At 44.3% G+C, this 15,049-nt stretch overlaps 1 protein-coding gene across 2 annotated transcripts in view; it reads left to right on the top strand.

The window, feature by feature from the left end:
* Positions 1-3,204: 3,204 nt before the first annotated feature.
* The window catches only part of RPRD2 (regulation of nuclear pre-mRNA domain containing 2), a 45,166-nt gene continuing 33,321 nt past the window's right edge, over positions 3,205-15,049 (top strand). For both annotated transcript variants that reach the window (XM_044991226.1, XM_044991225.1), the window contains exon 1: positions 3,205-4,416. In XM_044991226.1, the coding sequence (XP_044847161.1) occupies positions 4,215-4,416 (202 nt within the window). In that variant the 5' untranslated portion in view covers positions 3,205-4,214. The remainder of the gene's footprint in view (positions 4,417-15,049) is intronic.

Below are 15,049 nucleotides of genomic sequence, written 5' to 3'. Positions count from 1 at the left end.
TGTTTGACAGTAGCCTCAATCAGGGGCCCACAATGCTACAAACATGGAGGGAAGATGGTCCTTGCTCTCAGTTTTAAAATCTAAGAGAAGTAACAAAGTTTATGGGGAGAAGGATACAACCAAATACATGTTTTTGTAGACCCAGGCAGTTCTCTAATGATAAACAAAAGATGCCAGCTCAGCTAGCCATCATTAATTGGCTGATCTCTTAAAGGCATAACATAGGGTGGATCTTGAAGACGTACTTAATGAGGAAAATGGACTGGCCCTACTGATGAGTTGAGGGAGCATATTCCATGCATAAGAAACAAAGTGGAGGAAGAGTAAAATTGTTTTGTTGTGAAGCTGATGTGAGTAGCAGCAGTTGAGGGCTGATGTTTGGAGAGACGAGCAGACGAGAATGAAGAGGTAGAGTTGTGAAGCTTGAACTTTAATATTTAGGAGAATGTGGAACTCTTGTAATATCCTGTGCAGCATTATAAATTGCAGCAGTATGATCAGCGCTTGGAACTGTACTGCACATTGTATTATGGTTACTGAGGCAGTTATTGCCTCAGTTAAATTGGTTATTAGAAGGAAAATATGTTGAGTAGGTTTCTTCAATTAACATTAGCATGAGCTTCTACAGCCAGAGCTGGTTTGTCTTGTATTTCATGCAAGTAACTTCCCTCACTATGTGACAAGCTTTGAACCTGCTTTTAAATTCATGGAAATGTTTTGGTGTCATCCCACTTATTTCAGTTGGATGCTTATCCCAGCTCCTGCAGAGATGAAAAATAAATAGCAGCTGTCCAGTGTCTTTTTTTTTTTAAATGAAGTGGGAAAGGATTCCTATAAGCACATCTTGTTGTTTTTCACTCATCCCTAATTAGGTTAACAGCTTTTAAACAGGTTGACACATCACGGGAAATATAGAATATTTTTCAAAGTTGGAACACTAGGTCTGATCTTGTCCTTTCATCTTGTGCAGACAACTACATCAGTGCAAAGTGGATGTCAAATGCTATCAGACCAGCGTGGTAGCCTTTTACACTCATTTTATAGTGGTGGGAATGACTGTGCAGGACAATGGAGAATTAAACAGTATTTATGAATGCAGGATTTGTTTTAATCTGGTCCCATTGCTTCATTCCGTAGCTGGAGTCAAACTACTTCTGAGAATGTACTCAAGAGTCAGGACTTCAAGGGAGGAATAAGCAGCTCACCTAGTGTCTAGGGGCTGGGGTAGACAGTTGGAGATAGGTAGAATGCCATAATAAATGTTTGTTGCTAAACAGTATGGCCTGCATATTTGCGCTCCAGGTTTCTAGTAGGATTAGTCATTTTTTGGCTGTCTTTGGCACAACAGTGCTTCTGTTTATACTCTCAACTATTTATACTCTGATGTCGACACTACTTCCTGCTGTAGCTCATTCTAAACAATGAAAGGGACTTTGTATATTGGGTCCTGAATGTAGGAAAGACTCAATTGTATTAACATCTAATTCTAGATTTTCTTTAATTGTGCACTGTCAATTCTCAGAATAAGCCCAATTTGCTCAATTATAAGAGGAACAGGATTCAAGGCATGATCTTAGGATGTCTACCACAGGAGCAAAGTATTGTATGATGGGAACTAGAGGATGGCTGGTAGTAAAGAGACAGCTTCCTGTAACTTCCCAAAAATCATCTTACCTCCTGTGAGCTAAAGCCCAGGAACCAACCTCTCTTCCATCAGCCTGCCTTCTGCTAAAGCTGGTGTGAAGTACCACTTCCATGTTTATCTTGTTAGAGACCTTTAAAATATGCCTCTTTATTGTAAAAAGACAATCTTATTCACATTTTTTAAAAACCAAATATTGTTTCTTGAGCCATCTTAATTTAATAACAAAATGTTAACATTTAATTTAACTGTTTGTGCTGCTTGTTTTTTTTATTTTGGCTGAGGACAATACAGTATTAGGATCCTTTTCTCCTTTGGCTAAGGCTCTACTACTTTGGTTGTAAATCACTTAATAGTGTCTGTTAATTGTTGGGTTTTTTTAAAATGTATTGTAATGAAGCAATTGAGAGGGCTTATCTCTTGTAAGAGCTTGCTTTTTTTTCCCCCTACAAGTTTAGGTAGTTACTCACTACTGCTCCTTTAAAAGTGGTAATTGTTTCTCTATGTCCATCCTCTTTTTTTTCAATCTCTTCTATGGCAGGCTCTATTTGGAAAACAGCCTGTTGCTCTCTTCCCCATCCACCTGGTGCAGGTTCTACCATGGGTGTGGGGTGCCTTTGCAAAATGGCATTGGTGCAGAATGAGCTGGGCCAGTTGTTGGTGATGCTGCTCTTTGGGGCAGAAGAAGGGAGGGTGCCAGGTTTCCAGGCCAAAAAGGTGGTGGGGAGAACCAAAGAGCATAAGCATTCTTCCACGACTTGGGCCAGCAGGGCTTATGGCTATGTGCAAAGTACAACTCTAGTCAGTGCAGTGGGGTGAGTGCAAAGGCTGCTGGGAGAAAAAACATGAGGCTGGGAGGAAAGCCCCAAGGATGCTGGGACCATGGCCATAGTGTAGGGGAAGCACAAAGGATACTAGGAGTGTGACTAATGGGAGGGGGTGAAGGAGGCAGAACCACAATGAATGCTGGCAGCATCAGCAAGGGGTGTGTGGGGAGAAGAGCAAAGGATGCTGGGAGCATGGTCAAGGGGAGAAGCACAAAGGATGCTGGGAGGGAGCATGACCCTGCCCTTCATTGTACAGCCCCAAGGCAGCTACCTCCCTCCCCAGGTCGCGCTGGGACGCCCTGAGTGGACTGACACCTCTAAACCCCCCCCCAGGGGAAGGGAAAGGCCTCGGTCATTTGTTCGCGCTCCCTTCCCGCCTCAGGTCTGGCCCCTCCACTTTGCACATGCGCAGTGATTGGAAAGAGCGCCTCAGTTCACGGCGCACGCCCGGGGCTTGTTTAGAGAGAGCGGCCCGCATGCGCAGGAACGTGATTTCCTCAGGCTTGCGCACAATCCATGGGGAAGGATGCGGCGTTTGCGCGGTCACGTTTGCGCATGCCCAGTATGCTGCGCGACGCTGACGAGAAGTTTGGCACATGCGCAACCAGTGTGTGGCGCGTGCGCCGTGAACACCTCGCGCCTGGAGGGGCTCAGCGCGTGCGTAGTTGGTAGCGTCCCGAGAGGGGTTGGCGCATGCGTACTAGATGGCTGTGGTTCTGAGGGTAACTTGAGAAACCTAGTACAAAATGGCGGCAGATGGGCGGGCTCCGAGCTGTGTTGGGGATGGAGAGTAACCAGCCCCTGGCAGCCGCCTAACCGGTTAGCGGCTCAGCGAGCACAGGAGGGGCCCTTCAGGGGACGGGGGCCGTTAAAAGCCCCGTAGAAAGCGAGGGGGCGGGGCTGCGGCGCGTACCCGGGGAGGGAGAGTGAGGCGCGCGCTCCCGCGACCATTGGCGGCCGCGCCCACCGTTTCGCGCGAGGGCGCGCACTGCCCGGCCACTGTGTCTCGGGACCGGGAGGGGGCGCGTGCCCGTGAGAGAGGCCGGGCGGTGGGCTGTGGCCGGGCGACCCCTGGGTGCTATAGAGAGGAGGGGCGTAGCGGCCTCTCGCGCTCCGGCCCCCGGACAGCGTGACGGGGTTTCGCCTCTGTGCGTTGCGCCCGCTCTCGGGGGCGGGGAATCGAGCCGCTCCGTTGCAGGGGGGGCGCGTTTGCATTGCTTGCTGTTGCCTTGCGTGCGGTTGCGGGGTGGGGGACGAGACCCTCGCGCGCGCCGTAGGGAGGGTTGCGCGCGTGGATCGCGTGCAGGCCAGGGGGGGCTAGAGGCTAGGGTTGAACGAGTGTTTCGTTGGATCGTACGTCACGGGATGGAGGCAGCGGAGGGCGCCTAGTGCACAGATGCATTGCTGCTCATTGCGGTGTGTACCTTAGGGAGCTAGGGAACCCCCAGCACACAGGGCTTGCACTGCCGCATTGCACGCCCTTAGCCGGACTGCGAAGCCCTAGCACAAGGAGCAAAGGGCTGCAGCGGGTGCATTGTTACATGCATCCTTCTTTGGACGCTGCCCTGGTTAAATATAGCATACCCGTGCGGCAGCAAGCCCAGCCCATCTCTGCCCGGGCGCGCGCACAGGAGGCACGCTCCCCCCCCGGGCGAGGGGGGAGGGGAGGACGGCTGAGCGGTGCACGCGCTCCCGGCCGCGGCGGAGGGTAGCGGCGCTGCTGCTTGTGCGACCAGCGGAGGAAGATGGCGGCCGGCGGCGGAGGCAGCAGCAAGGCCTCCTCGTCGTCGTCCTCCTCGGCGGGGGCCCTGGAGGCGTCGCTGGACAGGAAGTTCCAGTCGGTCACCAACACGATGGAGTCCATCCAGGGCCTGTCGTCCTGGTGCCTGGAGAACAAGAGGCACCACAACACTATCGTGTATCACTGGATGAAGTGGCTGAGGAGATGTGAGTGGGGGGGATGGGAGCAGGACCTGGGGGCGGGGGGGGCTCCATGGCGGGAGGTGGAGATCGGGGGGAGGGGGGCTCTTGAGGAAAAAAAAACACGGTCTCATTATCTGTCCCTGGATGAGCGAAGAGGTCACCAGGAGGGAGATGTGGGGGGCGGGGCACCTAGGAAAGTAGCACCACAACCTCATAATTTTTTCATTGGAGGAAGAGAGAGAGGGAGGCAAATGTAATGACTCCCCATTCAACCGCTGAAACAGGTTAGCCAGGGTCATGGTGGATTCTCGGTTGCTAGCCATTTTTTAATCAAGATTGGGTGTTTTCCTAAAAAGTATGCTCTAGGAATTATTTTGGGGAAGTTCTCTGGCCTGCGTTATGCAGGAGGTCAAGCTAGATGATCACAGTGGTCCTGTCTTGACTTGGACTCTATGAATTGGGACAGTAAGGTTAGGATGGAGGCATTAGGGGCTGTGAGGGACTCTGGGGAAATAACCCCTTTCTTCCTTTCACTTGCCTTCCATGTCTAGTCCCTTCTCCCCATTTTCCAAACCCTGCTAATCCAGACACATCCCCTGATATGAATCCCTTTCTCCCCCACATTTATCCAAACCCTCTTGAGATATCTGTGTTTCTATGTCACTTATCCTATGATTCCCACCCTACAGGCTTTTTAATCCGCGTCTCATTTATTTTCCCTCACTGTGCATCAGGTTCTCAGTGGGTTCCCCTCGTTATTTAAACCATTTCCATTCCCACCCAAATGGTTCCTTTATTGTGTTTTAAATACTTTGGCGTCTATAAACAAAACTATCAGTCTGTGTACAGCTGGTACAATCAGAGATGTTTGCAAAATCGTTGGTTTTCTTAGCTTGAAATATGCCATTTCTTTCATTTATTGATAGATGATTTGTGGTGTTAATACGAAATAATAGAAGTGCATGGTACCTGTTGCATTGTACCTCTTTAAAATAGATCTGTTTCAGAATTTAAAAAATCTTGCTTATGAATTTGGGGACTCAGTGATGTGAATTTCTAAATTGTTTGAGATATTTCTTTATAGTTCAGGACAAGTCTGGGAAATCTGTTGCATTGCTTAGAATTTTTGTATGTGTGGTATTTGATTCACAATCGGAAGTGTTCATTTTGAAGTGGATGTGAGTGTATATCATTTACAGTAATAGACATTCTAAAACAACTTCATAAAAGTCCAAAAACTGTAGTGGGAATCAACAGAACATTTGTGGTAGGGAGAGAGGGAGTGTCTTGAGAGGATGAAGGGGAGATAACTACCTTTTTGTACCACAGGTTTCAAACATATATTTAATAATTGATAGCTAGTCGCCTTCCAGCTTTAGTTAACTTATTGAAGTTAAGGCTCTCTGGGGCATAATTATCCAGAGAAGAAAGTTTTGGAGCACATAACTTCTGGGCAAGCCATTCTAATCTTCACAGTTTTATCATATGGCATTATCATTGCTATACAGTGTTAACCAGTAGCTGAGGAGTCCTCTCCGGAGTCTCAGGTCTGCACTTATTTCTACTTGCATCTGAAAGATTTTCGTATACAATTCCAAGAAAAAAACAAGGATATAAATTAACCGCTTGAAACATCAGCTCTCATTTTTGGGTGCTAGCCACAGTCATCTTCCCCCACTCCCGAAATAGTAGTCTCTTTAGATGTGAGTAGGAGGAAGAGTATTGGATATTAAAATCAAATCTAGAGAGCATTGGCCGTAGTTGTATTGTGGATTTAACAGTGGAGAGATTAATCTTTTTCACTAGTCTAAACATGGTTTGATCATCTTTGCTGGAATTGCTCTTTCATATGTCCTTAAAACATTCAAATCTTGTACTGTCTCCGTGTAAGCTAAAGTAAGTTTTGCAGGAGCAAGAAGGTAACATTAAAGTGGCATTATAACTCTTTGTTATGCTTAAACATGTTTGAAATAGCTCATTTTCCATATTAAGAGATGATTCTTTAAGTTGCTGAGTGCCCTTTTTTCCCCGTTTACTTTGATTGTATTTGAGGGCTCTCCACAGGAGGAAAGCAGGATTGAGTCCTCATTCAGGAGCTGTGTCCTGCACTTGCATCACTTATTCTAATGTGTGCAGGCTGATAAATGCTGTGAATTAATTGGCAGAATAGATTGTAAATTGTTATGAATCTTGATACTTGTGAGGTACAGTTATTAAGTTATTAATTGCAGGTATTTATCTAGATGCAGAGATGATGGCGGGTAACTATTATACACTGCTTCAGTTAGTATAACTTTGTTTGCACACATCAATTCTTCCTAGCAGTCTGAAAGTCTCAAAAACAAGACTTGCTTGTCATTTGGAATAAACAGAGATGTATTTTGCAACAAATGTCAATGAAAATTAAGGTTTTGGAGCAGTCTGCAAGTAAAGGGGACATTTTGTGAGAGTGAGACATTTGCAACTCAGCTAGCATGCAGGTTCAAATATAAAATTAAGCTATTTTCCTTGCCTTTTAATTAGCATAAAAAACACTTCATTGTTGAAATTTTCAACAGTACAGTTGTCTGACTTACTAAAATTTTAAACTGTTAATATCAAAGGTTGTAATTAAACTTTATTTTCAGATATGTGAACTCAAATGAATATCTTAGTGAGAAGTGAATCTTCTAGGGCTGGGATTGCTGGGCAGAGCAAAATAGAGTAGTTCATAATTTTCTTTTGTTTTGCTAGCGTGACAAGTAGTTGAGTTGTTTTTTTTTAATGGTATTATGTAAGAATCAAAATATTAACTCTTAAGAAACTGCTTTTGTCAAAACCTCTAATGACCTCTTTTATAAAGCTCAGAACTAGTACTCCATCCTCATCCTCAATCTGTCATCTGCCTTTGACACCATTGATCATGCTCTTCTTTATATCCTGTCCTGTCACGGCTTCCATGACTGTGTCCTCTCCTGTTTCTCCTCTCACCTCTCTAATTGCTCCTTCAATGTGTCCTTTGGATCATCCTCTTCATCACCCTCACATTTCTGTGCAATTTCCACAGATCTCTGTCCTTGGGCCCCTTCTTTCTCTATACCTTACCTCTGGGTAATCTCACCTGCAAAGAAAATTTAGCTAGCGTTTCTCTCTGCTAAGGACTCACAGATCGATCTCTCTACTCTAGACTTGTCTTCTGTCCAAACTAAAATCTCGTTCTTTCTGATATCTTCTTGTGAATCCCTAGCCATCAGCTCCGTCTCAACATGGATAAAATAGAGCTCTTAATCCCCATCCCCCACAAACTTCCCTGTTACCTCCATTCCCGTTCACTGTGGACAACACCACCATCTTGCTTGTCATTCAGGCCTCTAACCAAGCATCATCTTTGACTCAGATCTCTCTCTAAATCCTCACATTTAGGCTATATTTAATTTTCCACATAGGGCCTTTCTTGTTCATCCTCTTCTAAAACTCTTGTCCGGGCTGCCCTCTCGCATCTTGATTACTGCAACACCCGTCTCTCTGTCCTTGACAAATGCAGTTTTGCCCCACTTGTATTCATTCAGAATGTCACAAAGATCATTTTCTTAGACCATGTCATCCCTCTCTTTGCATCCCTCCTCTGGCTCCCCCTTCTCTATCACATCAAACAAGCTGTTTACTTTCAGTTTGAAGGAGCTTCATGGCCTGTCTGCTCCCTACCTATCATCTCTTAAGGTTAAGATTTTGTCTCAGTTATTTTTAGTAAGTCATGAACAGGTCGCAGGCAGTAAACAAAAATTAATGGGAGCCTGTGACCTGTCTGTGACTTGTACTAAAAATAACTGGGGGTGTGGGGGGAGGGAAGGAAATCACAACCCAAGCCCCACTGTGTGAGGACTGGCAGCCTGAGCCCCACTGCAGGGGCTGGGGCACACAGCTACGGGAGGGCAGGGGGGCACACATCTGCCACTGATAGCTGAAGCCGAAGAAGTCACAAAAATGCAGTAAAGTCACAGAATCTGTGACTTGCATGACCTCTGCGACTAAATCATATTCTTACTTATGCACCATTGAGACATTGACTTCCTGCCTTCCCATCAGCCCAGGATGCATAGGGCCCTACCAAATTCACGGACATGAAAAACACGTCATGGGACGCGTAGGAGAGACCAGATTTCACCGAGTTGGGCAGCCAGAGTGTGGTAGCTGCTGGCTAGGAGCCCAGCTCTGAAGGCAGTGCCACCGCCAGCAGCAGCATAGACATGAGGGTGGCATGCCATGGTATTGATGATTACCTGTTCTGTTTATTCCCTTTGAAGCACCTGGCACTGGTCATTGTCAGAGGACAGGATACAGGGCTAAATATAGACCTTTGGTCTGACCCAGTATGGCCATTCTTATGTTACTGCCACCCTTACTTGTGTGCTGCTGTTGGCGGTGGTGCTGCCTTCAGAGCTGGGCACCCAGCCAGCAGCTGCCCACCGGCTGCCCAGCTCTGAAAGCAGCAGCACAGATGTAAGGTTGGCGGTATCACTACCACCCCCACAATAGCCTTGTGACCCCCCACTTACCCTGTTTTGGGTTGGGACCCCACGGTTACAATACCATTAAATTTCAGATTTAAATATCTGAAACTGAAATTTATTATTTTTAAAATCTTATGTCCATGAAATTGACCAAAATGATCCATGAATTTGTAAGGCCGTAATGATACAGCTTCAATCACCCACTTGATATGTTTTCCAACACCGTCATGCTTTCTTCTATGCTGAGAGGAATTCCCTATAAACAGCACAAAACTAATTATTCTCCTTCAGATTCCACCTTAAAACTCTCCTTTTCTATCATCCCTACAAAAACTTGACAATAGTTAGATGGCCGTTATACTGAGTCCACTACCTATCATGCTGAGCCAATTTATTTCATTATTTCCTCATACTCTCTTACCTGTCTCTGTATCCACCTGTTGTTCATTGCCTTATACTTAGGGTATGTCTACACTTACCAGGGATTGATGCAGCGATCTATCCATTGGGGGTTGATTTAGCAGGTCTAGTGAAGACCCACTAAATCGACCACAGATTGTGCTCCCGTCAACTCTGGGGTACTCCCCCAGAACAAGAAGCATAAGCTAAGTCAACAGGAGAGTTTCTCCCGTCGACCCGGTGCAGTGTAGACACCTCAGTAAATCGAACTAAGCTATGTTATTCACGTAGCTGGAGTTGCATAACTTAAGTCAACTTAACTCCGTAGTTTAGACCTGCCGTTAGGTTGTGAGCAGTTTGGGGCATGGACTGTCTTTTTGTTCCGTTTGTACAGCATCTAGCACAAAGGAGTCCTGATCCATGAATAGTAATGGTCCATGATAATACAAATAATAGCTGGTAATAATTAAGAAAATATGACTTGCTTTTATTTCTAATAGCTGTTATTTCCTGAGAGCCAATTGCAAAGGGTAGAATTAATAAGATGAGTGGCTTTTTGTCCCAGAATTCTTAAGAGTTTTTATAAGATTAAGATGAAGGTACAGTAGAACCCAGTTGTCTGACCCTCCATTAACCGGTTCTTCTTATTAACCAAACAACCAGCGCACACAGGTCCAAAAGAGGGCAATCTCTCCTGTGCCCTCTAGATGGCACTGCAGCCTTGCACTTTCCCATTCTCTGGGTTATATGAATTTTTGGTTATCCGATCTGGCCTGAGTCACAGATGCCGGTTTCTAATTTTCCCTGGGGGTGCTCATCCTCTGCTCAGTCCCAGGCCCTACCTCCACTCCACCCCTTCCCCTAAGCCCTCACCCCGCTTCTTCCCACCCCCACTTCACCCCTTCCCCCAAGACCCCACTCCTGCCCCGCCTCTTCCCCCCCCCGGTCCACCCCCACCCCGCCTCTTTCCACCTCCTACCCTGAGCGTGCCCTGTCTCCTTCCACCCCCCCCCCCCCAGCGCCTCCTGCACACTGCGAAACAGCTGTTCCGCAGTGTGCAGGAGGTGCTGGGAGGGAGGGGGAGGAGTTAATCGCTGGGGGCCACCGGTGGGTGTGGGGGGGGGAGCTGGCTGCCAGCCCGAGTCCCAGTTAGATTGGATAAATGGAGTTCTCCTTGTTAGATCCCTGTGTGGGACAATTTTTTAATCCCACCTCACAATTCCCATTTGCTCCTGCATTTTTTGTTGAATTGTTATCCTGCTATTAAGACAGCAAATCCTGTGGGACCTGCAGGATCCCAGTCCCACTGCAGACCTCTGCTGCTTGTACTTATATTGAACTGAAAAAAATAGCTTGGTGTTTACATCTCTTAGTAGGGTGACACTGTTAAAGAAAGCATTGTACAAAAATTAAATTGAGCAGTGTTATAGGTGGTATTTCTGAAATGATACTTGCCTTATACAGTATTTTTTCTGGTTTATAAATTCATTAAACATATGAATAAGAGAATTAGAAATTTTTCTATGAATTAGACTATCATCTGTGGTGACATTAGCAGCACTGTTAAAAAGATCATTGATTTTCATGCAAACTGGTCAGGAAGAAATCTCCCCACTTACACCCACCATCATATAGTCAGCCTTGCACACTTAGCTAGGTTCTTATCTAATGGTTTCTACCATCCTCTGGATACTGCTTGAAACAGAACATTTATTGATTTTTGTTTTTGGTATTTGAGTTATTTTCTTTAATTCCAAAGTTTTCTTCCTCTGTTTATATCATATAGTATGTATGTGTTGTCAAATCCTGTCAGATTTTTTTCCCTCTACGTTTTTCTACTTTAAGTCTCTTAACAGATAAGGTACTGTCTAATTCTTATACAAAAGATGTGATGCTATTAGAATGGAGCCATTCCTTTTTTAATGCAGAATTAGCACTGACATTTAGATATCTCTATCAGCACATGATTGAATTACCTCTTCACCAGTTTTTTTTTCTAGTAGTATAATCATAAGGACAATGACCACTTGCTTATGTGAAAACTGAAAGTTTCACTAAAATAGACAATATTTGCTCTATAGAAGTATAAGGTATTTAATGCTGTGAATCACTTTTTCTCCAAAACTCACTACTGTAAATCTATATTATAAAAAACTTTCTACAGGGCTATCTAATTTATTCAGTTCGCTTGCATAAATACTATTTAGCCACAAATTAAATATAACATCACTTTTTTTAAAAGTACAGGTAGTGCACTTGAAGAAGAATTTGAAAAACATTTTGGCTATTGGCAGTGTGAGATCAATAATGCAGTTTACTGTTTCATGAGAAGAACTGATGTCTCCTTTACAGTTTGTTGAGACATCATGATCGAATAAAAGGTCTCTTCATTCATTGATGTATAATAAGGATTTATTCAGGTACCTCCCAGTATGTTAACTGCATGCATTCCCAGCTTACCAGTTGCATAATGCAATGATATGATTGAAATTTGATTCTTTTTTGCATATGATTCTATGTTTCATAAAAGCAGTATGCAGTTAGTGTGTTCTTATTTTGATATTGTTTTTAATCACTAAAACACTGCATATTAAGACTTGTGTATAACTATAGATATAGCCTTATCAGCTCTGATTTATTTCAGAATTACTTTTTTGTAGTTTGTAATTTGGAAGGGTTAGAAGACCCAATTGACCCTAACTGGGGGGAAAAAAAGTCTTTCTGCCTTGGTTCATGTGTTAAAGTTCAACATCATGAAAACTACTGTGAGGTGTCAAGTGCTGGATTGTGGCATAATTAATTTAATTTAGCTGTTAGAACTAACTGACTGACTTGCCACTTGAAGAAATCTATAGGATGGTTGATTTAAAGAAGCCTAAAACTTGATTTAAAGGGGCGCTGGCAAAACCAAAACAAATTGATTTAAAATAAATCCTTAAATTATTATAATTGTCTTGAGGTCTAACTTTTGGCATTGTATAGAAGATTTGTCAGTCTATGTAGACAATACAACAGTGACAAAAATGCATCGAGTGACCAACGGGTGGATTTAACAAAGTTGTACAGAATTTTTAATAACATTATGGTAAACCTTCTTAATTTGGCAGAATAGTTGTCTAGATTAATACAACTGAATTTTAAAGTTTGACCTGCTCTTCACCATTTTGGCTGCTTGATTTAAATTTTTTTGTAATTGACTCATCTTAGATATCAGTCATGTATTACCGCACAATTCTGCTGTTTGTGTTTCACGGCACTGTAGAGGAAGGTTTAAATTCAAAATATGTTTTGGGGGAGGCAGCGGCCTGGTGGATGGAGCACTATTCCCAGCTCTGCCACTGGCCTGATGGATGATCTTGGACGAGTCATTTCCTCTCTGCCTCAGTTTCCTCATCTGTAAAATGAAGCGAAAGATACTGATCATTGTAAAAACATGTTAAGATCTATGGATGAAAAGCACTAAAGAGCTAAGAATTGTTTTTATTATTAAATAACAAATCTTAACTTTTTTTTCATATCGGGTTTTCTATTAAACATAAATTTGGGGCCTAAACTACTTGAGTGTCCTGTTTCATAACTGTTACCACAGTTAACACAGCATAATGAAAACGGCAAGAAATCTCTGTGTTAAATAATAGCAACAGTAATTGTCCATAAATACCTGGAAAATGTACTTTTCTGCTAGTCAGTAATGAGTGAAAAGACTTCCATCTGGGAACTGAAAAGTGAGCCTTGTAAATTTCACTTGGCTACTCCTGCTGGGGCCCTCCTGTGGGCAGGAGTAGTAGAGACAGTGGACTGTATTCTGTTGCTACTGGGTTGCTCTTGGAGAAGGAGGAAGATAAATATATCTAGCCCCACCATCCCATTAGCAGCCTTTGCTGTTTCTGGTCTTACACTTGGGGATGTGCAGTGTGTAGCAGTAGAAGAGTCTCTCATATGAACCTCTGCTGCTATTTGGGATGGGCTGGGAATGAAGAATAAAGAGCTTCTTCCTTCTCCTAAGAGATTGCAGAAGCAGCAGGCCAGTGCCTATGGCTTCTGCATGTTGCAGGTCTGCAAGAGGAGCAGCAGAGGGAAATTTACAAGATTATAATCAGTTTCACTTCACTGGCACAGCAGCTGGAGGGCCTCATCCTGCAGGGAGACCTCACCCGCCTTTCCCAAAAGGAGGCGTGTAGGTGGGCATGCTCTCACAAATGGAGAGGAAAAGCATCAGAAAAACTATGTAGAACAGGATAGAGAAAGGAAGGTCAAAGAAGCGGCATTTGTGCACACTCATCTTCTCCCCCAATACACCTATCTACCCTTGTCTTTTCTCTCCCTCATCCTCAGCACCAGAAATGACAGGGATGGGGAGAAGAGACTTCCTCCTGATTATGTACTGAACATAGCACTCCCCCATCATCTGCTAGCCAAAGCTAATACAAAAGACTAGAGGTGGGTGGGCAATAGCAGCTTAGATCACTACCTTGGGACTTCTTGGAGACAACTTGAGTTGGGAGGTGTAATCTTTCCTTTTTTCTTTTTTTTTAACTGGGCACTCGCCTGTTAGAGGCCAGTAAAATGTTCAGGTCATGAAGTTAGCTCTCCGGTGGATATCTTCCTAAATGACTATGTATAATCAGTGTCTTGAAGCAGATGTGACTTAACGCTTCAGAAAACACATTAATAAGTAATCATTGCATACATTCCCACACTAGATGCAAATTCTTTGCAACTCATGATCTCACACACACACCTTTAAAATAAGTTCACCATGGGCACTTGCCACAGGTAGTGCCAACAGCGCTAAACTAGCTTTGACTAACTCGTCCCATAGCTTTTTTCATTTGATAATTTTATGGCTAAGTGCTGAAAAGATGTTGTCATAACAGCTTTATTTTTAATTTTTGCTTTCTGAAGATAAGGTGTAGAGATGAAATTGTAGACTTTACCACTGTGAGAATTAACCACTGTATGGCATGGGCACATTTACAGAGTGGATTAAAAGCATAGATGCAACTACTGCCTACAACAGCTAATATAATAGGAATACGTCACTACCAGAACTGATGATAAAGAACTCCTCTCCTCAAGGAGTTTTGGTAGACTGGTAAAGGTAAAACATTCCAGAGTCCAAGACCATCCTCCCTCAGGAAAACACCTGCCTTTAATCCTCTGAAATTCAAATCTAGGCACATCAAGCTCTTCAGCTGTTGGTGTGTCGCAACCTGGCTCAGTTCCCCCTCTGTGGATGGACATCAGTCTGCTCTGATTGGACTCAGTTGCTGGATCCCATGTGCTTTTAAGCCTCCTGGCTCTGGGTGGTAACTGGTCACTGTTCCTCTTAGCTCTGGGTCTCTCAGGCACACTTCCAGGTGCAGTCCCCATGTCTGACACCCTTCTTGGGCAGTGGGACTCTACAATCTGGCCTCAGCCCTCCATTCCTCTTGGGGCCCTTGTACATTATCCCTTAGAGTTTCCCCTCATTGTGGGTGTTCTGATCTTCTAAATGAATCCCTTCAACAACCGTGTGACAGGCAAGCAAGGAATACAGGCTTAGCAAAGGAATTTTTTAATCACAGGTACTTTACTGTTAAACGGTGCTGGAGAGATGCAGATCTTTGGAAAATATCACAGTCCTGAATGCGCCCTCTTGTGTCTCATCTCACCCTCCTGTGAGTTCTGGTTTTGGTCCGTGTCCATAGGCTCAGGGGTTCTCAAACTTCATTGCACGGTGACCTCCTTCTGACAACAAAAATTACTACACGACCCCAGGAGAGGGG

This window comes from Mauremys mutica, chromosome 17 (assembly GCF_020497125.1).
Source record: "Mauremys mutica isolate MM-2020 ecotype Southern chromosome 17, ASM2049712v1, whole genome shotgun sequence".
Taxonomy (NCBI): domain Eukaryota; kingdom Metazoa; phylum Chordata; order Testudines; family Geoemydidae; genus Mauremys; species Mauremys mutica.
Note: the sequence above shows the minus strand (reverse complement) of the source record. Positions and strands in the feature narration are given on the sequence as shown.